Source organism: Besnoitia besnoiti, chromosome IV (genome assembly GCF_002563875.1).
Source record: "Besnoitia besnoiti strain Bb-Ger1 chromosome IV, whole genome shotgun sequence".
NCBI classification, from domain to species: Eukaryota; Apicomplexa; class Conoidasida; order Eucoccidiorida; family Sarcocystidae; genus Besnoitia; species Besnoitia besnoiti.
The window spans coordinates 4,482,556-4,506,430 of record NC_042359.1 but is presented as its reverse complement, the minus strand read 5'-3'; the positions used below and the strand labels follow the sequence as shown (position 1 = coordinate 4,506,430).

The 23,875-nt window shown below is 57.1% G+C and overlaps 2 protein-coding genes across 2 annotated transcripts; one reads left to right on the top strand and one right to left on the bottom strand.

Moving 5' to 3' along the window:
• Positions 1-1,974: 1,974 nt before the first annotated feature.
• On the bottom strand, positions 1,975-8,570 carry BESB_057220 (arginine decarboxylase; the record flags this gene model as incomplete). Its single annotated transcript, XM_029364157.1, has 8 exons — positions 1,975-2,352; positions 2,925-3,570; positions 4,097-4,263; positions 4,716-5,135; positions 5,486-5,881; positions 6,199-7,040; positions 7,421-7,550; positions 7,866-8,570. The coding sequence occupies 8 exons, from the start codon at positions 8,568-8,570 to the stop codon at positions 1,975-1,977; spliced, it is 3,684 nt and encodes a 1,227-aa protein (XP_029220080.1).
• A 4,673-nt stretch (positions 8,571-13,243) lies between these two features.
• Positions 13,244-20,292, top strand: BESB_057210 (DNA polymerase epsilon subunit B protein; the record flags this gene model as incomplete). The annotated part of the gene is made up of 12 exons (XM_029364156.1): positions 13,244-13,930; positions 14,593-14,799; positions 15,049-15,288; positions 15,943-16,077; positions 16,498-17,116; positions 17,447-17,593; positions 17,957-18,007; positions 18,368-18,482; positions 19,033-19,171; positions 19,446-19,553; positions 19,877-19,958; positions 20,207-20,292. The coding sequence occupies 12 exons, from the start codon at positions 13,244-13,246 to the stop codon at positions 20,290-20,292; spliced, it is 2,616 nt and encodes an 871-aa protein (XP_029220079.1).
• Between the last annotated feature and the right edge of the window lie 3,583 nt (positions 20,293-23,875).

Below are 23,875 nucleotides of genomic sequence, written 5' to 3'. Positions count from 1 at the left end.
AAAAATTATGCTCCACCACAAGTGCAAGTCTCTCACATTCCTTCTGAAGACACCTGTACGGAGCCTATCAAACCTCCATGCAAATTCCTCGGTAGTATGTCTCAACTCCTCTTCTTAAACGCAGTCAGCGAATGGAGGGAGGTACATTCATACGGTAAGCAGAGCCTTACGAGAGAGTCTGTAAATTTTGCAATCATCTACAGCTACAGTAACTGTACTGTTGCGTGTAAGTAGCGGCACCGATACGTAGACTCGCCTCTGTTCGTATGCAGTGCGGTCAGCAGCGAAAAAATGGACTTTACATTCTTGAACACGAGATGCAGACTCGGGCGAACTCTCTTATGCTGAGTGCCTGTTTCTCTCCCCGAATCTGACGCTCTGCTAGCTGCGTAGAAGAGAAAACGACGTCTGCAAAACACTGAGACTCTGCGCCCAGCCGCCTCGAGATCTGTTGGGAAATCAGCCTGCTGCAGAAGGAGCAGGGAGGCTCCAGCCGACCTTGAGACTAGACCTGACGACAAAGTCTACCTGTGTGCACACGAATGCACGTATATATATATTTATATATTCATATACATATGTATGTATATGTAGCAGTAGCAAGCGGGAGACTCGTATGCAGGGTGCCTTAACGCGCCGCGCCTCAGGATCCTGGTTACACTTTGAAGACTCGAGAACGTATTACGCACGACTGTTCCTAACACGCGAACGCAGTCTGTGCCCGCCTTTCACCGCTTTGACGCTACGTATCGCATTCCATATTTACGCGTCCCACCTGCCTACCTATCGACCTACCGGCCTATTTGCACATATGTTTCTCTCCGTACCTGCCTTTCATCTACCTCTGTCACTATCCCTCTATCTGCCTCTGTCTAGGTGCCTCTAAATCTGTCGGTACGGGACCATATGCAGTCTTTTGACGAAGTGAAGCTTCAGTGCCCAAACATGGAGTTGCCGTTCGTGGTCCCGCGTATCTAGTCATAGCGCCGAGCTAGAAAGCCTCTTCTCGCACGCCTCGCGCAGCGACGCCGCAGACCTGCGCGCATTCCTCAAAGCGACTTCGAAATAGACGCACCGCACGAGAGAACGAGGCAGAAGTTGCGCGAGCGAGAAAAGCGTGCGCTAGACAGTTGCCGGTAAGGCAGAACTCGCCGCGGTGCGCTAGCGCGGGGTCACAAGGCCCTGGAGCCTCACTTTTTTCGAAGTGAAAAGGAGTCTAGTTCCCTTCGTCTGCCCTCCGCGGTGACACAGTTCTGCGGGCGGCGTCCTTTGCCGAGAAAACAAAAGTTAAACTACGAAAGTTTTCCACACGCGTGCGCCCGCGAAGACAAGAGACGCCGCGGCGCCCGCGGAGAAAGTGAGTCGCACACATGCAGATGCAAACATAGTCGCTCGTGCGTTGCCTCCGGCTGAGGAAGGAAAGCGTCAAAATTCCCCCAAAAATCCAGAGAAAATATGTGGGCGTCCTCCGACTGGAGCCGCCACCGCCCGCCAGAGACGACAGCAAAAGATAACTAAGTCCCGAAAAACGCGCGAAAGACACGAGAACTACGGCGCCAATCGCGCGCGCTCCCGAACTCTCCTGAAGAGAGAACGAGAGGAAGATTCCACGCGACGGCGTCCGGCGCACGACCCTCGTGCACAAAACACACACAGGGGCATCCGCACCGTGGTAAATCAATCACTAGGCGTTTTCAACAACTTTACCGATGATGCATCACGAAGTTCTTCCCAGACCGCGGAGCGCACCGCTCCGCGAGGAGCCCCCCGGGTACAGACACAGCCACAAGTTTTCTAGTTTTTTACGCATGATTCTCTGTATTTGAAGCCCACAGGCGCCCAGCGCCTTCGCGGTCGCGCGCGCGGCTCTTCCAAGGCATTTCAGCTGCCCGTTCGTTCCTTTCGCAGGCGTTTTCTCCGCCTGTCGAGGCTGCATTTGTCTCTCTACCTCTATATTCGGTGTCAGGCGCGGATTTACTCCTTGGCGCCGTCCATTCTCGGGGCTGACGTGCGGTCGGTCGAGTGCCCTGCGTTGCTGGAGCCGTTCGCGGTCGTGGCGTCGGTGGGGAGGCTCGCGCTGGGCGGCGGAGACTCGGCTTCCGCGTCCTTCTCGCGCGGCGATTCCCCCCCAGGCACCTCGGCGCCTGGCGGGCTGACGGTGAGATTCAGACTGTGCTTCTTCACAAAAAGCGCCACGTCCTTCTGGCGCGGCTTCTCGCCCTTGCTCCGCAGCCGCATCTGCCGATCCAGAATCTCCTTGGAGAAGACGCGGAAGCCGAGCTTGTTGTCGTAACCGTGAATCTCCTTCACGTCGAGCTTGAGCAGGAAATCGATCAACGCGACCGTCAACACCTGACAAAAAGGTCAGCACGCACACACACCAGCGCCAACTGAAGTGCACATGCTCCCGGGTGCTCCTGCGGAGTCACACGATCTGCACATCCAGATAGGGATCTACATTCACGTTTAAACGCGAAAATATTTGAAGAGACGAGAGCAGAGAGGAGAACAAGGCAGCGAGAGACGCACACGCATGCCTTGACGCACTGACGGTGTCGTGTGCATCTACGCAAACGAAGACGACGGACCAGCCCAGCAGCGGGCACGCACGTTCACGTTTCTCCGCCTCTGCCCACTCGTCTGAGTCTTCAGAGGCGGACGCAGGAAACGATAAAGGACTCGGGGAAGTGCTCAACAGACCAGCACGTCTACGAGCGTAATCACGGAGGGGGGTCCCTCGATCCAGCTGCGAGGGACGAACGGCGCGGCTCGCACCTCACTCGCGCGCGCAGTCTTCAGTGTAACTGACTACCTATGCGCAAGAGCTTGCCCACCCTTCTCGTTTCCCTCCGGTTCGTCCGCTTCGCTGAGGGTTTTTAATTTTCCCCAATTTTCCCGCATTTTTTCATTTTCTGTTTCCTCACTTGGCCGGGGACCGCGACGGGGAACCCGGGCGGGTAGGGGATGACGAAGGTCGTGGCGACGAGCTGCTCGCCGCGGAGAATCGCCTCTTTCGCTTCTGTGAGCGAGAGGTAGCGCACCACGTCTTCGTCGTAGGCGAGGTAGAAGGCAGAGCGCAGATCGCCGTCCTTCACAAACGCGGAGAGCTTCTGTCGCTGCGCGCCGACCGCCGTCCCCTGACCGTCGTCTGCCTGTTCCTCATCGTCGTTGTCGCTCTCGCGCGACCCTCTGCTCGGCGTCACCTCGTCGCCGTCCGCGCCTGCGTCCTCGCCCGATTCGCGCGAGTCGTCGCGCGCGTCGAACTCGAAGACGGTCTTCTTGAATGCGGGGTGGAAGGCGGAGAAGTTTGGCAGGTCGGGACAATCCTCAACGAGCGCATGAATGGCGTCGTTCACTTCTTCGAGTTCGCGCGCGGAGCTCATCAGCCTGCGCATCTCGAGCTCCTGCGCGCAGCTGCGGATGCAGGCTTTGAGGAAAATGCAGGACGAGCGCGTCGTGCCAATATTCGTCATGAACAGCACCGAGTTCCGCGACGTCTTGTTGATCTGAATGCCATACTTATCCATCAGCCACTTCACCTTGAACGTGTCGCCATCCAAACCCGACAAGCTGGTACGCCAAGCGACACAGAGGGCAGGAGAAACAAAGAGATAAAGCGCGAAGGGCGATGTGCGCGCGCGGAGGCGACCCCACGAGAGAAATAATGCATGAGAAGGGGAGAGAGAGCTTCGCGACAGACGCCGCGTCCATATCGGACGCATTTAATGCAGAGACGACGCAGCAGTCTTTTGTAAGGGGCGCAAGATTGATGCATGCGCTCGCAACCGCTGCGCTGCCGCGAGACGACAGGATGCGAGAGGCGACAGCGACACACACACGGCGGCACGCAATGCTGGCGCGAGACACTTGTCGGAGAGTCGCTCAGGCGGATACAGCGAAGAAGGCCGCGATTCAGCAAACGAAAAAAAGGGGGAGGGAGGCATTCACCCTAGAGAGACTAGAGAGCGTTTAACGCAAGAGGCGGCTCTTCTGCATGCAGCCTACGCGACGGCAGCGTGAGAAAAAATCACGCCCAAAAACGGCCACAACAAGCGAACAAAGCGAGGCTCAGAAAGAGAAAGAGAGAGAGTCTCACCCCGTGAAGAGCGTAATCCGCGTGGGGTCGAGGACGAACTCGTCATCCGACAGCCAGACTTGCTCCAGCGTCTGCACATTCATCTCGCACTGCAGCGCCTCTTCGCACAGCAGCTCGCGGCTGTGTTGGCGCATCGCCGACGGAATCATGTCGCGCGGCGACAAGACCTGAAAGGAAAAACGCATCCGCGCCTTTGTCGAGTGTCTCTCTAGGGAGGAACGAGCAGAGAAAACGCCACATCCCCTGATACAGAAGTCTATGCATAAGCATGCCGCCACTCCTCCATTGACGCTCGCAAATGCAAGAGGAAAACGCACACGATTGATATAAACGGACCACGAGTCCACAGGAACTCCGAATGCGGCACGCGTCAACTACAAGTCGCGAGTGCAGGTAAATCCTTATTCGTGCTTGCATGCGAAACGACAGATAGGGGCCTCACCAGCACATAAACATATATATATATCGGCACACAATACATACACATGTGTATTAATATATATATGTATATCTTATTGGAAATAAATTGATGCATATATATATATATATATATACACATCTTTAAGTATACAAATGTGTGCGTGCATGTCTGTTGCTTGTGCAGGCGAGCCCGTCTCACCGTGAAGTATTTCCGAACGAGCAAGTCTCTGGTGAGCAGGCGGCGGATGAAGAAGGCAGCTTCGATTTGGCGCTCAACGAGGCCGTATCCCTCGAGCTCCATCTGAGACCGACCGACGTCGATGGTGGCGAGAATTTGGTAGTTGGGCGAAGTCGACATGTGCGTGTAATACGCCTCCTTGAAGGGCGTGTGAACATGCGACTCGAACAAGTCGTCATTCACCAGAATCATGCTGCCCTGGCGCAGCGCTGTGAGCGACTTGTGAATCGAGTGCGTCGCGTAGACCCGCACGCGCATGCGCCGCGGGTCGGGATACAGCCGCGTCGTCGCGAGCGTCGCCGAAGAGAGCGAAGAGAGATCGTCCGCGCCCAGGCCGTCCAGCAGCTCGCGATGCAGGCGATGATACTTGCCCTCCATCAACTGAAGGGCAAGAAGAGAGAGAGAGAGAAACAAACAAACAACAGAATGCATACAAGGTGGAACAGGCCGGCAACGTGGGGGGGGGGGAGGGCCAAGAGGGGAGGGAGCCGGCGCCCTACGACCCTGGCGCCGGTGCCGGTGCGCCGTTTTCCCCCTTGCCCCCCCCCCCCCCCCCCCCCCCCCCCCAGTTTCTGCTTAGAACGCCACAAGAGGCCCTTCGCTGCAGCGTCAAGACCGGCGGGCGCGCAGCAGGCCGGTCTCAGGGCCAGCGCACCTGAATTTATTTATTTCTTCAGTCTCTACAAGGAACTGAGAAAAGACAGAAGGCTACTTTATTGGCGAGAGCTTACCCAGCGGCGGATTTCGTTGGCGGCGTGCATGGCCGTTCGGGTTTTCAGGATGGGGTGGAAGGTCGCGTAGGAGAACCAAGCTTCATCGAAGAGGAAGGCGAGGTCGGGCTTGAGCGCCAGACACTCCTCAATCACGCGCTTGACGTTGTAGACGATGCCGTCGAACGTGCAGTTTGTTAGCACCAGCAGCTTGACTTCTTCGAGGCGTCCCGCCACGCGGTAAGCCAGCAGCGCCTTCTTGATCTCCTCCAGCGGCACGCCGCCGTACATCGAAAAACGGTGCAGCGGATACGCGTCGAGGTAGCAGGGCGAGCTCCCCGCCAACACAAAGCCGTAGTGGTGCGACTTGTGGCAGTCCCGGTCGACAAGCACCACGTCGCTCGGCCGGAGCAGCGCCTGCGCCAGATGCACAGACCGACACGCGCGGGAGCGCAGAACGGCACAGAAAGTGACGCAGACGAGTGCCCACCGCGACGCACGCAAACGTACAGAAGTAGACTCCAAGTGCGTGTACATACCCACACGCACGCATACAATATGTATCATATATTATATAGCTTTTTGTGTCTGTATGATTGCATGCGTGCTTAGATTGCTGTAGCATGCATGGGTGGCTGTGTATGTGTGCGTGTTTCGGCGCGCAGGAAGAGGCTTGTGCCTGGCTTGGAGACCTCTCGGGGCGGCAGCGGGCGTCGGGTTTGAGCCGGGTGTACCTGGAGGACGATTTTGTTGGAGGTCGAGGTGCCGTTTGTGACGAAGAACGCGTAGTTTGCGTCGTAGGCGCGGGCGGCGAGGTTTTGGGCGTCGAGGAGAGAGCCGTGGGGGTCGAGGAGGGAGTCGAGGCCGCCGCAAGTGGCGCTGCTTTCGGCTTTGAAGATGTTGACGCCGTAGAAGTCGATCAAGCCCTGAATCCACTTGCTGCGGCGGACGGAGTTTCCGCGGGAGATGGCGAGTGCGTGGAAGACGCCGATGGGCCGCTCGGCGTAGCGGCGCAGGGCCTCGAAGAAGGGACAGCGCATCTTGCTGCGGACGCCGGCAAGAATCGCCTCATGCAGGTCAGAGTGGTCGTCGTTGGGGAAGAAGGCGCGCTTCACCAGGTGGTTAACGGGCTCGAGAGTGCCCAGCCCCATGGCGGTGCACACGCAGAAGATGTCGATGTTGCTGCGGCACTGCGCGATGCTGCGAATCAGCGCCGGCAGCACCGGCGCGCCGGCCTTCATCTTTGCCACGGGGCTGTCCACGAACATGTCAATCCCGCGAACAAAACCTTCGAAGCCGACCAGCGCGTGCGACGAGGCGTGCCAGTGTTCGATCGGCACGTTGTCTTGAATCACGACCGCCAGAATGTCTGGATTCACAATCGTCGCCAGCAGCGCCCGGCGCACACTGTCTACCTCCACGATGCGATACACCAGCGACGAATCCTGCGACTGCTCCTTCGACGCAATTCGCCGCAGCTCCGCCGCCAGATTCACGCGATGGTCACTGTTGCGAAACGTGTACGGAGGCACCACCACCAACACGTAGAAGCAGTGGTGCCGGCCCTGCATGCTCCCTGAAAAAACACACGAAAACAAACTCGACGCTCACACACGCAGACCCCCCGGCCGCGAAGCGTCACAAAAATACGCGGTGCAACAGAGACATGCCTAAATACACAAATATATATATATGTCGATGTAGAGGCATGGGAGGTAGCTGGCAACGGCCGACTGTCTTGTATACGTGAGCCGTATCGCGCTCAACCTCAAGGCGGACTCGCGGATCGAAGCAGGCAGCCCTCGCCACGATCAGCAACCTCGGCGCCGTATACATATGCGGGTACTCTCTCTCTACATACTGTTTACATGCGCATGCACGGGCGTATACACGGCGAGTGTGGGCGGCGCACGTATTTGAATGCACGGGATACACACGAGGTAGGGGGCTGCTCACCGGTGACCGAAGACATGGAGGCTGTGACCGTGGAGATGACGGCGCCGGCGCTGTCCATTTTGTTGTCTTTCACCAGGGCGCGAACTTCCTGCACCTTCTGCATGCCTTCGACGCCCCAGAACCACTCAATCTGATCCAAAAACAGACACAGCAACTGAAGTGCCAAGCCCAGCCAGAGACGCAGTGCTCGCGAGCCTCCGCAGCGGGTCCCGGCAGCTCGCTCAGTCCAGACAAGAACGGAAGGCCCGACGACGCAGAGGCTTCAACACTGGAACGCTTGCATGCCGTCTCCGAAATGTCCTCATCTCCTCTTGTTTGGCTGCCGCTCGTCTAATGCAGTTCTGCGTTGGCGCCCTCTCTCTTTCTCCTCTGATCCTCTCCCGCGCGCCACCCGTGTCCGCTTCTTCGCTGTCCCCCCCGCCCCCCCTCCGCCGTCTCTCCTGACCTGTTCGAGGCAGTTGAGGCCGGCGTCGATTTTCTCCTTTCGACCCATGGCGACGTGCGCCGAGAGCGCCTGCCAGAGTTCCTCCCTGAGCATCGCGACGTAGGTCGTCTCCGAGCTGATGAGGTCTTCGTCCGCCTGCGTGAAGGTGTCGGCCTTCCGCAGCCACTGGTGCTCGTCGTCGCCAGTTCCCCCGAAGCCGAAGTCGTCCTCAGTCGTCACGGAGAGCGCAGAGGTGATGTCTGCGCCGCGCGCACCCCCGCCCTCGGCGCCGCGCTCCGCGCCGAGACCGCGCCGACTCCCCGCACCGCCTTCGTCCCGGTCGCCGTAGGGCGAGAGCGTCCGCGTGGCTGCGGCGCGGCCGGAAGCGCCAGCGTGGGGTCCGTAGCACCGGCGCGAGGCGGCCGCGCCGCCGCGGTCGCTCTTCTCGCCGTCGCCTCTCCTGCCGGCGCCGGAGCGGTGGTGGAGCCCTCCACGCGCCGGCTGCGGATGCGCGCGCATCACGCTGTCGACGTCAAAGTCCTGCGGCGACTCCGAACCCCGAGAGAGCGAGAGCGGCTCCCCGCCCGCCCCAAAAGGAAGAAACACGCCCGACGTCGACTGCATCGAGAAGGGCGTTCCCGGGACCAACAAGACGCTGTCGCGCGAACCGAACTGACGCAGGCGACGCTCCGCCCCGTAACGCAGCGTCCCTCTGCGCTCCAACATGCTGCAGGGGACAGGCGCCACACACGCAAAAAAATAAGAAAAACACACAAAAATGAGCCAGAAAGAAACAGGTTCACGAGCATATGCATACTCACACACACATGAGGCAACACACACATATACACATATACATACAAATGTATATACCGATGTCTATAATAGATATCTGCGAATACCTGAACATATTTACAGATGAAGAGTGCAAGGTGACAGGCCCTGTGGACGAGCAGTTGTTGGGGCGGCGCACAGCGACTCGCTGAGCTGCACGGAAAGCCACGCAGCGGCAGCGCGCGTGAAGCGACCAACGCGCGACAGCCGGGACTCGCTCGAGAGCAAGCTGCGTCGCGTGTCAGATCAGACGCTTGGAGGCAGAAGGGAGGCGAGCATACATGCGACGCCAGCCGCGGCATACAACTCGCAGGCGCTGAGGAAAACAGCTGAAACACGAGCACAAGAGAACGGGAAGGAGACGCGGCAGGCGGGGGATGCGAACAGAGGGGCTGAGTCGCGGAAGTGAGACAACGAAGGCGAGTGAGCGAAGGGCCGAAGCAGAGGCTGCCCACACAGAGGCGCCGCTTTTCTCTTCACGAGCCACCAGACAAAAAACCGGCAAGAAGTGACGATGGAGAGTGAGCAAGAAGCTCTGCTCACCATCACGCGCACACGCTGGACAGACGACAAGACCTCGGGGGCCGTTCCCCTTTCTGAAGCGGCCTGTTGAACCCCTCCCCCACTTTACGCGTTTTGGATCTCTTTTTCCGCTTCACAAGAACGCCCCTCCCCCTTCACACAGATGCACAACGCGTGTTCGCCTTCAAAAAACGTGACCAAATGACGGCGACAAGAGGATGCCACGAGAAGGAAGGGCACTCGACAAGAAAGCGCAGACAGCCGGAAGACTGAACCGAGGCGAACTCCGCGTCTCTCTGCACACCTTTTGGGAATCGCACAGCAGAATTCGCGAGGCCGACACGAAAGAAACGAAATCCAAGTGCCAAGCGCAGGTCAGAGACGAGAGAAAGAGAGACGCGGGAAGAGACAGTTGGAGGCGCCGCCCAGCCGGGCACGAATGAACCTCCCAGCGAGTCGAGAGAGGCAGAGACGCCTCACGAGACAGGAGGGACAGGAGACGGATGACGACCGGCGGAAGAGCGACGAGAAACGTCCTCGGCGGCTGGGAGTGGAGGCCTCGCAGGAGATGGAATGCAGTTCCTCTTCCCCTGCAACGCGGGCTGACAAGCTGAGTCGCCAACGAGGTCTTCTTAACAGGTAACCTCACACGAGGTCAGGTACGAGGGACGATGCACACAGAGGGCGAGAAGACGCTCAAAGCACAAACATGTCCGTCTAGAGCGATTCAAATCCCCGAATTGATCGCAGAATTAGATCTGATACGCAAGGGCACCAGTCGGGTGGAATGAAGCGGCAGACACAGCGAGCCACCCGCGAGCCTGAAGTTCCGCGCTGGCCTGCGTGCTGCGCCAGACGGCATGGAGGAACGCCTGCGGGGGGGAAGATATGAACGATGGGGCGAAAAACTTCCGCGGAGGAGATGTTTAAATTCTTGACGAGAAGACGCAAAAGCGCGTCGGCACTCTCTCGACGCGCACCGAGCGGCCGGTGGACCGCCGAAGGTCCGGCAGAACAAAGCGGTTAGAGGACATTGAGGCGCTGACTCGTGATCCAGAAAGTGTGTCTCACGCGTTAGAAATGGACACTGACATGCTCACTCACACAGAGCGCCAGAAAAGAGGAAGGAAAACGTGTGTGCGAGGCCAGATCTCCCTCGCGGCACCGCAGCGACCGTTTGCGCTTGCGTGTCCGCCGCGCGATTTCCGGAACGCGTTCCGGAAATCGCGCGGTTAACAAGGAAAGATGCCCTCAGCAGTCTTACCCAGAGAAGAGGAGCGACCGAACGCGGAAAGAGAAATTCGAGCCTCTTCAAGGTACACTTCTCCCAACAGAACGCGCACAAATCAGGTGCGCCCGCCAGCCCAGCTCTGGAGGGGAGAGCGCGCGCAAGTAGTCGTACGTCGGCTAGCACGGATAGAAGGAGAGACATCGAGGGAATTATCCCGCGAAAAACACTTCACAGGCGAGACAGCGAACGCTTCCGCTTCTAACAGTAGACGAACGCCTGCGCAAAAGGCCCTGAAGCTCAAGCGTCAGCGTAAAAGCGGCGGCAGATTAACTCACCTGCTGTAGTTGTAGTAGGAAAGGCGCAGCGATCGCGGCTGCCTGTGCCGCGCAGGAAAACACCGAAGGAAGTTCCAAGCGGAAAAAAGCCTTTCCAGAGACCACCTCTACGTTCTTGAAGTCTCCTCGTTGAAGATTTCAATCCCTCTTGAAAGAAACGCGAAAGAACGACCCTGATTGCGGACGCACTCGCCCGCGCTGTCGCACATGTGTGCTAACCAGCGTTTGCAAACCTGAGGGACTGCGAAACGACGCACGAGCTTGACTTCTGACTATCCTCGACAGGAGCGCAGCAGCGAAGAAAAAACGCGTAGTGTCGCTGTCTTTAAATGCGGAAAACTCGCATGCACCTGCCGTTCCACGCCTCCCGGGTGTTTGCGCGACTATATAGATGCCCAAAACCGCCAAAAACGCGCCGTCGAGCGCCAGCCATTCGCGATGCGGGGACGGCACTAGAACGCGCGCATGCTTCCGCTGCCACAGCGGCAGAGGGGGCACCGCTTCAAGATTCCATCAGACGCTTGGCTTTGCCTCACAGATGCTTCTCGAGACACAAAGCGACACGCTCGCCCCGTGTGTCATGCGCGCGCGCCTGTGCCTATTATTCACTTGCGGCGCTGCATCGTCCGCCCCCGGTGCTGGGGGTCTCGAGCGCGTCGATTAGGTCTGCGAAAGCGGTTCAGATTCCGATCTAACATGCCTCAGCACAGGCACACCCGGTCTCCCCAAAAGCTCACGTGAGTTCTAGAGAGCCACCAATAACCGAAAGAGAGCGGGAGTCGTCGAAAAGCAGTGTGTATGTGGATGCTCAACCGTGACTCCATATACCGACACAGTGACAGAACAACGCGCTACCCCCATAATGCAGGCAAATCTTCTGGGGCGAGCGCTGCGGAGGCTGGCGCCCGAGGCACTGCAAGGGCAGCTCATGGTGTGTGGTGGTTTCCCCTCTAAACGAGCTTCCAGAAGAGAAGTTTGCTAAGCGAGCCTGAGTTTTGCTCCGCTTCAAAACAGAAGCGCCTGGGTCCGCTGAGTCAGCGAGCTGGCGGTAATACGAGCGCGCGGAGGCAACTGGAGACCAGCAGCCTCCACTATGAGCGGATGGTCCGATGAGGAAACCGCACTATGCCGGGGAGCCGCGTTACCGAGGCTGCCTCGAAAGCCGTGACTAGCACCTTATCTGCCCGTATGAGGCGCGCCTCTCGTCTTGGACGCTGCCGCCTTCAGCATGGCCTCTCGCAGGCCCCTGGTGCGTGCTTGGATTTCGAAGGTGTTTCGAGCGGACGAAAAGAGTAGAGACCTCGCTCTCCATGGTGCTTCTTCTGAAAGCAGAAATCGCTACAGAGGGAGCGCCTTCTCTGTAGTTGAGCACGCCGAGGAATCCACAGCTCTCCGCTACGCCGTGGTTCGAGGCGGGACGACCGCGAGGCCCTGTGTCTCCAATTCCGGCAGCCTAGGCCCCTCGAAAAAAAAAGCCCCTTGCAGACAGAAACTCCCACAAGCGGATTAACAGGCCTTCTGTATGATTTCAGTTTTCGTCTGCTGTTCCAGGCGTAGCTCGATCTTTTTTGTCAGTTACGCGCCGCTCGCCGGAGCTCCGGCGTGCGGCAGCTGGCGAACCGGCGTGGCGGAGGCGCGAGAGGAGCGAGAGAGACCGGGAGGGGGTTGGCAGCAGAAGACATCGTGTGTGCGTGGCGGCAGGCGCCCGACAGAAACTGAGAGAGCTACAAACTAGGAATTTGGCACATTTTCCCTCATTACTTTTTCCAATTTTTTCGAAAAGATTCGCCGGCCTCGTGCCCCTGTTTCTTCGCAGCCGTCCTCTCGCCGCTCTGCTCGTTTCTGGCGTGTCTCCTGCGGAGAAAAGAAGGCCGAAGCGCGTCACGCAGCGTTCCTCTGTCTTCTCCAGACCCTTCGTTTTTCTGTTTTCCCTTAATTGTGTGTGAGAGAGGGGAACACAGATGCGAGACTGCTTTCCTTTTCTTCCTCCGCACGTGTCTGTCTCTCCTGCCTCGCCTCGCATTCGCCCCCTGTCTCCGACGAAGAAAAATCCAATCCGTTTTTTCTCGTCCCGCGTGCTTCTCTATTCGGGTTGAAGCCACGATAGTGTCTCCGCAAATGTGTTTTTTCTTGTCGCCGTATAGCATTCTCGAACAACCCCATGCGTCGTGAGCTGCCTCCATAACGGAGGTGTTTTTCAGTTTCCTTCATCAGCGCTAGGCATCTTTGTGTATGACGGGGCCTGGGAGGCGAGAGCCGAGCGGGGGCCTTCGCTCCTTTCCTTTCGAATATTTGTCTGGCAGAATCTAGCTTTCTTCTGTCAGGCTCCGTCCCGATTTTCTCTTTTTCTTGTCCTTCCTCGGTTTCCTGAGCCTCTCGCGACCGCGCGGTCGTGTTGTCTCCGCGCGCTGATTCCTAGCGATGGCCTAGCGTAACCCTCTTTCTTCTCGCTTTCTCTTCTCTTCCGCTTCTCGACGATGGAATCTCCGCCGGACGGCCGTGTCTCCGCCTCGTTCGATGACGAGGGCCTCGAGTGGGAAGCCGAGGAAGGCGCGTCGGGTTCGTTCTCTTCTTCTGCCTCGGCGCCGGCCTCCGCCGCTGCGTCGGAATTTCTCTCGTCTTCTCTCGCCTCCTCCTCTGCGCCCTATTCGTCTCTGCCTGACTCTGCTTCTTCCTCCTCTTTCGCGGCGTCTTTCTCCGCGTCTTTTTCGGCCGAGCCTGAGCTGTTCCCCTGGGGGGAGCTCGCGCAGGCCTGCGCAGGCTGCGAGGCGCACCTGGCGGTGCTCGAGGCGCTGCGGCGGCGCTTCCCCGCCGCAGTTTGCGTCTCCACAGCTCTCTCCGCGTCCGTCGAGGGGGCGTCGGCCTTCCTGCTGAACTTTGCGGCGCTGCACTCGCTCACACTCTTCGCAGTCGGCGCCCACCCCAAGCAGGGCGGTCGCGAGGCACGCCGGAGGAACTGGCGAGACGAGCTGGAGCCGCTGCGCGAGGCGGGGGGAGGCGGCAAGTTTGGCATCGAGGGCCTCCTCACCGACCGCGACGGGCGCACGCGCGCGCACGGCAGCAGAGACCGCCCCGCCGAGGTTCTCTACTCCTGGACGGCGCCCGAGGAGGCCGCGGAGTCGCTGGGCGGCGAGGAACCCGGCGAGCGGAGACAGGGCAGGCGCGTGAGGCTCCAGTGGAGTGTCGTCGATTTTGTCTGCGAGGTGGTCACAAAGGCAAGTCTCTCTTTACCTGCGCATGCGCGTCTTGACTGAGGTTGGCCTGCCGGAGCGGCTCTTATCTGGGGGCCTTGGGTCGTTGCCAGGGTGGACTCTTCTCTCTCGTGTCGTCCCTTCTTTAGACCATGTGCCTGCTTCCTGTCCCTCCTGTTTTCCGCGTCCGCCCTCATCTTCTCCTCTTCGTCGCGTTGCTTCTGAGGCGCTGGCGGATGCCGCTGTATGTGCCTCGTTCTCTCTAGAGACACTCCGCGCGGGCGTCTTTCTGGCGGAGCGGAGGGCGACATCAAGGGCTGTCCCCTGCCGGGTGTGTCGCCCATATCTGTCGACTCCTCTCGGGGCTTCTTTCGCGGCTCGTCTTTCCTCTCATGTCCTGCCTGTCCTCCCGTGAGCGGCGCCTCGCGGCAAGAGTTTTTTCGTTTCTGTTGCGCCCTCGCAGAGTCGCCGTCTGCATCGTCGTGCGGGCGCTGTGTTCATTTCGCCGCTTGACTGTTCGCCCGGTCAGACTGATGCAGCGTAAATTTGAAAACCACTTGTGTACAAGTTCTGCGAAGATCGTGAGATTTACTTTGGTGGTGCCGGCTGTGCTGTCTCCGTCTCTGTCTCTTCAGAGTCTGCCGCGTTTCTTCGCGCTGTCGGTCCCGCTGCCTCCAGCGGAGATTCTGATGGAAGCTGCGCTGCTGGCGCGGCGCCGCGAAGAGCGAAAAAACCGCGAAGAAGCCGCCAAGAAGCAGCTGCTGCAGTGGCGGGAGAAGAAGATCTTCGTGCACAGCGCCATGACCGACGTGCACGACTTTAGCTACGACACGACCAAACAGGTGAGGCGCCGCGAGTCTCCTACGCGGCGTCGTACACGCATCTCACCCCCGTCCTTTTCCAAAGAACTTTCGCGATCTTCCACTCCCTAGCTCCACTCGTGAACTCTGGTAATTTGATCCTCAACACGTTTCAACGAGATACCTGGATCCAACTAACACACAGTGTGGCGAGGCCTCTGCGAGAGACGCTCAAGACGTCTGTCTCAGCGAGACCTGCGCGTGTGTCGACTCTTCTTGGTGTGTTTCCAGCGGTTCCAGACCACGCCGCTGAAGCCCCTCACGCTGGCGTCGCTGGCGCGGCTCTTCTGCGACAGCTCAGTCTTCGCCTCGATGTACAACCGCCGCTACTACGTGCTGCAGCAGCGTTGTCTGCTGCACCCGCTGCTCACGCTTCACGGCCGCGAAGGCCCCAGGAGCGGCCGCAGCCTCCCCGCCTTCGCTCTCGGAGGCGATGAGAAGCGGCAGGAAGACGAGAGCCTCAAGCGCGTGGTAAGGCAGCAGCGCGAACAGACGAAGGAGACACGCAGGGGAGGCGCGGCGCGGCGCGCTCTAGACCCGAAACCCTAAACGGAGAAGAATCAAGAGGACGACGCGAAGGCGGCGTGCCCAGGGAGGAGAGAGCCAACTGCGGATGAGAATGAGGCGGACGCATGGCATTCGGAACGAGGGGAGAGGGGCGACGCGAGGAGAAAGAAAGGCAGAGGCGAAGAGAGAGTTGGAGGGCTTAGAAGACAGAATCCCGAAGAAGAGATTCGGGCCGAGCGGAGACAGGCGGGAGGGAAAGGAATTGCTGTTTTGTTTGAGGCGACGAGACACTCTTCAGGCGGCAAAATGAGCAACATGAAACAGACTCCACGCGCCTGCCTCTCTTCGGTCACTTCGAGAGGCATAATTCGCTTCTTCGATCTTCTTTGTGGGGGCTCTTCTTCCGCGGAGATCTTCGCGTCTGTGAGCGGCCGCCTTCGCCTCTTGTCTCGCGTCGCCGCCTTGCGTCGAACTCCACAGCCAAGAGACGCGCCCGTCGTGTTGTTCGTCTCGATTATCCGCTTCTTTCCTCACGTGCTGGCTCGTCTTGCTGTCCACTCTTCGAAGACTTTTTTCGAAGGAGGCATTCCGCGCAGTTGAACTTTTTTCGTTTTGCAGATTTCGGAAGTCGACGGAGCCACGCGCCGCTCGGGTCAGCGGCAGCTGCTCATCGGCGTCCTCGGCCGAGACGCGAACAAGGAGCTCGCGCTTCAGGGTCTCTTCAGCGACATTCGAATCAAATTCGAGAAGGGGGTGAGGAGATTCTCCGCGCAGCCTTTTGTCGATGCCGACTCCTCGTCCGCGAGGGAGCCTCGCGTCGAGCCGCCAGCGAGAGACTTCCACTGGATGCTAGCGCACAGCGAGTACAGTTTGCCTGTGAGGGTCTACATACACGTGCGTTCTTCCTGCCGATTCACGGAGTATGTAGATCTCTGCTTTCCATTGCCAGTCTCCTCAACTCTATCTCTGCACACATGTGTATACATGTGTGTATATATACATATATTCGTATATATGTCTTCCCGTCCCCCATCGCGAGACAGCGTGTTTCTCTTCCTCCGTGCCTATGCAAGATATATGCATTATGTATATATACGCTATATATATATATACATACGCCTGCTTTCGTTGGCTGGTTATCGTGCGCTCTGTACCGTGTGTCTGTGTCTTCAGTTCGTTCCGCGTCCGGGTTTCTTTTTGGAGGGTCACGTGGTTTTGGCTGACGGCTGCTTCAGGAAGGACGACGATTTTTTCCACATTCTCGACTTGTCGCATCCGCCGCGCTGCCCGGCCTCGGATCGACTGGTGTTGGGGCGCCGCGCAGCTGCAGCTGCAGCTGCGCGCGCGGGCGCGAAGAGGCGGCGGTGGAACGGGTCGGGATTGTCACTTGGAGAATCGTGGGAGGGCGTGCCGTTCTTCGAGGACGCGGAGGACGAAGACGACGGCCTCATTGCGCGGCAGCAGGCGAGCTCGATGTTCGGGGGTCTCCTGGGTCTGAACGAGCTCGAGGCGCTGGAGGCCTGGCGATGCGTCGAAGAGGAGCGCGAGGACGACCGCGAAGATGGCGAAGATCTGCGCGAGTTCCTCCCGCTGTTGGTTCCCGCCCTGCAGGCGAACGCCAGCGGAGAGAAGCAGCCGAGCGCGGAGAAGAAGCGCAGTTCGAAAAACGAGAGGAAGGAATTCGTGCTGGACGTCGACCCCGATGCCCCTGACCCCATGGCCTGGGTCATCATTAGTGAATGCCACTTCAACGACCCCCGAGACCTGCAGCTCCTCGACGCGATGCTCTCCAGTAAGAAGAGACAACCGCCCAGACACAGACAACGCGTAGTTGGATGGCGTTGAACAGCGCATCGACTGCCGAAACAGACAGAACACATCAGGACCGCTGCTTTTCCCGACTTCCAAATGCCCAGGACGGGAATGTGCTTTGAGGATGCCTCGCCCCTCTCTGTGGGGTGTCTCCCCCTCTGGCTTGCTGGTCCCGCTTCGTGTTTCCGCTCCGCTGTGCGTCACCGCTCAAAACCTGTCTTTCCACTTGCATCGATTCCTTTTACGCGAATCTCCGTGCAACTCTTCTCGGCGTCTCGCCTTTGCGTTTGCGCGCGTCTGCTATCTTCAGCTTTCGAGAGCGAAGGCGAGTATCCGTCTGGCTTTGTCTTCTTGGGGAACTTCTCGGCCTCGTTCTCTGGAGGAGAGGACGCCTACAGCGCGGGCTTCAACGCGCTCTTCGAACTGCTCACCTCGCGATACCCGTCTTTCGTTGCCAGTGAGTGATGTCTCCATTTTTTTCGTCGCGTGGCGCCCGCCGCGCCTGCGAGCACCTTGCGAAGACGCCGCTTGACTGCGACTTTCGAGTGCAGCTGGGGCTCTCAAGAGGCCTGAAGCCTGGAAAGGCGAGAAGTGTCTTCAGGCGCGACCCATGTTGCTGGAATGCAGCGCTCGAAATCACACTGACAGAACGTCCGTTGGTCCCCGCCCTTCCTGCGAAAGGTCTACGGTTTAGGGTTTAGTGTAGGAGCACTGTAAACACGCGGCTGGGATGTGCTCACATGCATCTGGGATGGAGATCTAGAAGGTGAGAGAGGAGAGTGTATATGATCCTTCTGCCTGTTTCCCTGATACTTTGCAGGGTGTCACTTCGTCTTCGTGCCGGGACCCGACGACCCTTCGTTCGCGCGCGGTAAGTCTGGATGCGTTGAGACTACCGGTGTGGTTTTCTTCGTAGCGTTGTGTACGTGGGGACGGATTGCATGCAGAAGGTACAGATTCTGCAGCGTTACAGTAGCGTACGGTCCTTTTCTAGAGGAAGTAGGACGAAGGGAGGCTTCGGGCTGATAGCGGAGCTACGCACGTGCATGTGCGTATACATTTCTGGCGATCTCTTCCAGGGGAGTGGGAACACCAGCAATGCGTATTTTTCACACCATAGTTTTCTCTTTGAGTAGCACCAGTGTTCGTGCCCTCTGTTCGAAAAAGATATACTTGAAACGTCTTGCGGAGAATACCGTCCATGGTATGTGTGCGGAATGCGTCTCCTCAGAGAGCTTGCCGCGTCTACCTCTCACGCCCCCTTTCACAGCCGACTTCCAGCAGCGCCTTGAGCGCGTCGTGCCGGCATGCAAGGGGAAGATTTTTTTCACGACAAGCCCTTGCCGGTAAAGTCTGCACATCGCGCGAGGCTATTGCTGCTGTGTTCCCATACGCCAAATAAGCAAGATGCTGACCGGTGTTTCTGCCTTCTTTCCGGAAGGCTGAAAGCAGCTGTAGCCAAAATGGGACTCTAATCCTGCAGTCCACTGGAGACAAGTCTACACGTGTAGAGGTGAACACGAAAGTAGAGTCAACTTGATGCTAGGGAACTATATATATACACTGAGTGCGCGTGAATGACTTTGCATGCGCGCTCGCATATTTCTTACGCATACCTGGAAAGTTACCGAGTTTTGAAAGGCACAGGTGGCTTTGGCGTATCCAAGCACGAAGCGTTCTTGCAGCACGCATGCGTCTCTGTTGATGTGACGAGGCGGAAACATTCAGGCGTCTGTGTATATAGATGTACGTAGGATTGGATAGAAAGCCTGTTCGATGGAGCTGAAGCTGGCATGACAGGCATGTGCTTCACCTCGTCCTTGTTCCCTCGGGAGTAACGGCCTGCGGAAATCGTGTGAACACGAGCCGAGCATCTGCTGTTTCCCGTTGCTTCAGAATTCGTCACTTCACTTCGTCCATGGTTTTCTTCCGGCACGACGTCTTCAAGGCGCTCTCGCGAGATGCTTTGTTCTCGGGCGGACGCAAAAAGGACACAGAGGAGCCGACGTCAGTTGACACGGACATCGTTGACATTGTAAGCCTTTCGCTTTCGTCGGCTTCGCTCTCTCTGTTCCCATTCGCAGGTTCTTTAGCCTCCGGAAGGGGAGCTCCGAGCACGCACGTCGAGGCAACCGCGCACGCCCTTCCTCCAGTGTTACCCCCGGCGAACTTTCGAGGCAACGAGAATGCATGCTGCGTTGAAAGACATTGCACGTGCTGCGACTGGTATATCTTCAGCGCATCTGGCCTGCTGATAACCGTCGTTTGGAGTGCGCGAGCTTTTGCCTGGGTGCGTGTGTGCCCCGCAGCTATATAACACCATAGTTGGTCAGGCGCATCTCTGCCCGATGACTGCCGACCACCGACTCACGAAGCACAGAGACCAGAGTCTAGGCCTCTTCCCCATGCCTGACCTTGTAAGCGAGAAACAATCGTAGACAGAAGCGCAGAAACCCAACGAGAGGATCCGGCATTTCCGCTGCGGCAAGCGGTGCCAACATCGCTCGTTTCTCAACACAAGAAAAGAGAGAAGCGCAACGATGCGAACCGCCTGGGCAAACTGCGTTCTAGGGGCTTGTTGGGGAGAGGCTTGACGCATTGAGGGGCACGATGCGTCACAGGAAGGCCTGCGTGTGTAGAGAAGAACCGGCAAGCTTTCTGTGATAAACTGGCAGTGCTGCTATGAAAATGTAAAGTTGACACCAATTTTCAGTTTCCATCGGTGGGCACGTGTCTTCAGGTTTTTCTCTGCGACAAATCCGCACCCCCGGTGAACAAGAAAGACCCGAAATTCCCTGATGAATTTATTTTCGCCAACGCAGGTAGGTCCAATGAGGTGGACATCAAAGAATGCATCAGTCCCCCTCCTACCCTAGCTAACTTTGATTTGCCGCCTGTAAAGGACCTCCCCGCCAGCACCAGTTTTCGCCATATTCCGGCATATTGACACAGGATTTGCTGGCGATCGTGGCTATGCAGCACTACCTGTGACCAAAACACGGCCCCATTTCGAGAGGTGTTCCGTTTTCAAGGGATTGCATCTGCCGGATGTTGTTTACGTTGTATTCAGGTGCATCGTTCAGAGAAACAAAGGCCTTTTTTATTTATGAAATGGTGACGCACCAACTGACGAAGTACCTCGTACCTTCGAAATGAGGGCCAAGGATGCCCCGCTGGGAGTGCAAGACTAAAAGCACATGTTTTCAACTCCCAATGCAGCCCTGAAGTCTGAGTCTGCCCTCTGATACTAGGGAATCGGACCGAACACATCTTGATAACGCTTATTCCGCGCTTACCTCGTCTGTTTTGTGTGTCCGCTCTCATGCTCAATCCCACCGTTAACATACTGAATTCTTTGTTTTAAGGTGCCCTGTCGATATGTGCTGCCTACTGCGGTCAGCTGGTGCAAGAGCCCCGGCAAACACGTGCATAGAACTACTCCTATTGTCAAAAGGGCGTCACCAGGTTTCAATCAATGATTTTAAACCGGGTGTATTACATGGCGGCGGAGCCGCTTGTTCGGCGTCTACGGTGACCCGGTGTCGGAAAAGGGGTCTGCGCGGTGACTTTTCTCACTTGGTTGTGCCACGACCCGTAGTGCCGCGAGGGGACAAGGAGACAAGCAGCTATCACTGCCTAAGAGCCACACGGAAATACCGTCTTTCTGCACGGTCGTAGTACTACCATTGATGCGAGGAGCCCACTTCCTGCCGCCACACACGTTCGAGTTGCTGCACACCAGACACGCAGAAATGTTGAATCGAAGCACTGTCAGACACACACCATCGATGGTTAGCAGACCCACAGTGAAAATAAGGTGAAGTGGGAGAAGATTGGGGTAGTGTCGTCTAGACAACAGCCTTATTTCCGTGTCGACTTAGGGAGATTCATCCTCCGGACACGCGTGTGACCAGCGGTCGTACTTACCGGTCGCACACAAGCCGCTGGCGAATCAATGACGGCACGATCGGTCGCACGTATTTTGTTCGACGTGTAGGCGGATAAACAGCAGTCAGGGACGTGCGGTCTCTGCAACAACAGGCCCGTACCGGTTTTGGCGGCCCCATTTCCGAGTTTCAGTGCCATTGTGGTCCCCCTTGGTCGAGCTCTTCGCTTACCGGGGTGAGCGCATCCTCCGCACGCCCTCAATCGAAACGGGCTGTATGAGCGGAGTGTTCGCGTGCTACCTACCAGGCTCCCTAGTGGCCTGACCCTATGTCTGTTCAGCCCATATTGATGTTTTCGTCCCGGAAGTGCGGCTCAGGGGTGACGGCTTTGTTCCAGCTGTTGCCCCGGTGTCAGTACACCTTAGGTGTGTTCACACCTAGAAAAAGAAATACGTACCGCAACCGCCTCAGGCGTGCGAAGGGCTCTGATAGCAAATTCATGAAGCAAAGCTCAACGTGTTCTGCAAGACAGTCGCGCGCATGTTTGTAACGAAGATGAGGAGGACTAAGAAGCTGAGACAGAGAACCGGATCAGCAAGCGACCCTGACAGCTCTGACAGTTCTGCACCCGCGGCCCGGGTTATCGATAGGGCAAAACGCAAAAGGGAGGAATCTCTTGAAGCACCAGTCACCGCGGTGGAGGAGATATTGCTCCCAAAACTCTCTCGCGAATCGCTGTTGACGTAAGCCTGATCCATCACGGTTCGCTCGCATACAGGCGGTACCGCCTTATCAGATTGAATCCGTTCACTGAAATTGAAACAATCTACCGACGGATGGAGAAAAACCTAGTGAAGGTCGGGTGGCTTCCATGTGTCCGGCTGATAGCTGCGATCAGTCTTGAAACGATAGGCGATCGAGCGAGCGCACAAGTCCGTCGCACCGAGCAAACCCACAGTGAATTTTTCGGAGGCTGAGGCAGCAGCGACGGTGAGAAGCCACGAATGACAGGCTATGACGCTTGGAATATTCCTTACAGGCAGCGAGGGATCGGCTAAAAGCAAAACGTGACGATGTTGCGGCGCAGTTCACCCAGGCTGGTACGGAATACGAAACCTTGCTACTGAGGGCGGGACATTGGCAAGTTACGCCACAGGTCATCAAATGCGGGCTCTAAAGACGAGGCTTAATAGCTTAGACGAACAAATATCCAAAAACGTGGGTGGTAGATGAGCATGTCCTCCGCGCCACCTGATCACTCTTTGTGCATCAGGAGGAATGCTACCCTAGAGTTATTGCCAAGACCTCGGCTCAGATCGAGATGGAAATTGAATCTACGTTCGACAGACTGAGGCATACCGTAACGCGTACGGATCCTGTCAAAGTAGTCAAAAAAGGACACATCGAGAAACTCCCATGTGAAAAGGAAAAAGGCAAACGCCACCGTTCTGTGCTCGCTGACAAACGTGCTAGACTTCGGGGTCCTGTCGTCTCTAACTAATATTTAAAGAGAAGTCGATGCACCAATGCTACCATCCTCATAAGCATCGAGCATTGCCGAACACGGACGTATTCAGATATTGCGAACTAGACATGCGGACAAACGGTAGAATGACCAGGAGTTCATCCTTGTTTGTTTGACCACTCCGGGCAGTCGCTTAGTAAATGATCCGATCTCCGAGCAAGTGTTTATGGTGAGAAACACCAAAACCATACATGAAGCCACGATGCATCACAGCATTGTTATTCCCTGTCGCGCTGGAGCTACTTGCTACGTACATAGATACCCTCGAGAGAGCACACTGGTGAACAGGAGACAGTGTGATGAAGGGACTGTGAATCATAGCCATGTACAACATTTAAGGAATGCATAGACAGGAGCTTCATTCATTATGTATCACTACGCGAACTTTTTCCCGTGTATGACATTTGCGCTCAGCTCATCAACCGAGGTGGATATTTCTTCCTCATGCACATCGTGTTTTCGTTCCAGATGGCCTCTTCGCCAGAGGGACAAGAACATCGCAGGGCGGGGGTGGGAACTCGAAGGGGGAACCACCGAGAGACCTCTCATTTCAAGTCCGAGTTCATTACTTGCTACGCAGAGGCATTGTTCGGCTAACTGACCCTGCAGGAACTGATGCCAGATTTCCGCTTGTAAACAGTGGTGCCGGTATGCATCAAGCAGGGCATTTCCTGTGCAAAGCACTCTAGCATGCACGTGCTTCAGTGCGCGCGCACATGGCAACAAATCTGAACGATATGTTAACTTCTAACGAACAACCGCCTGTTCGGGACTCGAATTTGCTTACCAATTACTACCAGCCCCTTTCCATTGAACCAGACTGTTTCTGTAGCTCTCCGAGCAGCTGTTTTTGACAAAAGCACCCACCCTCGGGGGCGTCGCACGTACCCTCGGCAAAACAGGATGCCACAGTAATACACCTGCTGCTAACTGCGAGCCCAGCTTCGCTTGGTCTCCCATCTTCACCAAGAAGAGACCCTATACACAACCTATGTCCAGCTAAGTGGCGTTGGAGTCGTGAGCGGCAGTTGGCATGTGTCAGCAATTCACCACAGAAGCCGCCTGAATGCCTTCTTGACTAAGTAAGACCATTGCAGCCGCAGAAGGATGCCAGCTGCCCATCACAATCTTGTGTTTTTCGAAGAGGGTAGACATGCCACCGATACAAAGAATGTGTGACACCTCACCGCTTATAGGGAAGTATGTTCTGCGACACTGTAAACACCCGCTGCGGACAAGGCGCGGACGACAGGCGCGCCGGAACTTTGTGCTGGCACCTGACCTTTAGCTCCCTCCAGCTAAAACACAGACATGAAGATGCAAAAAC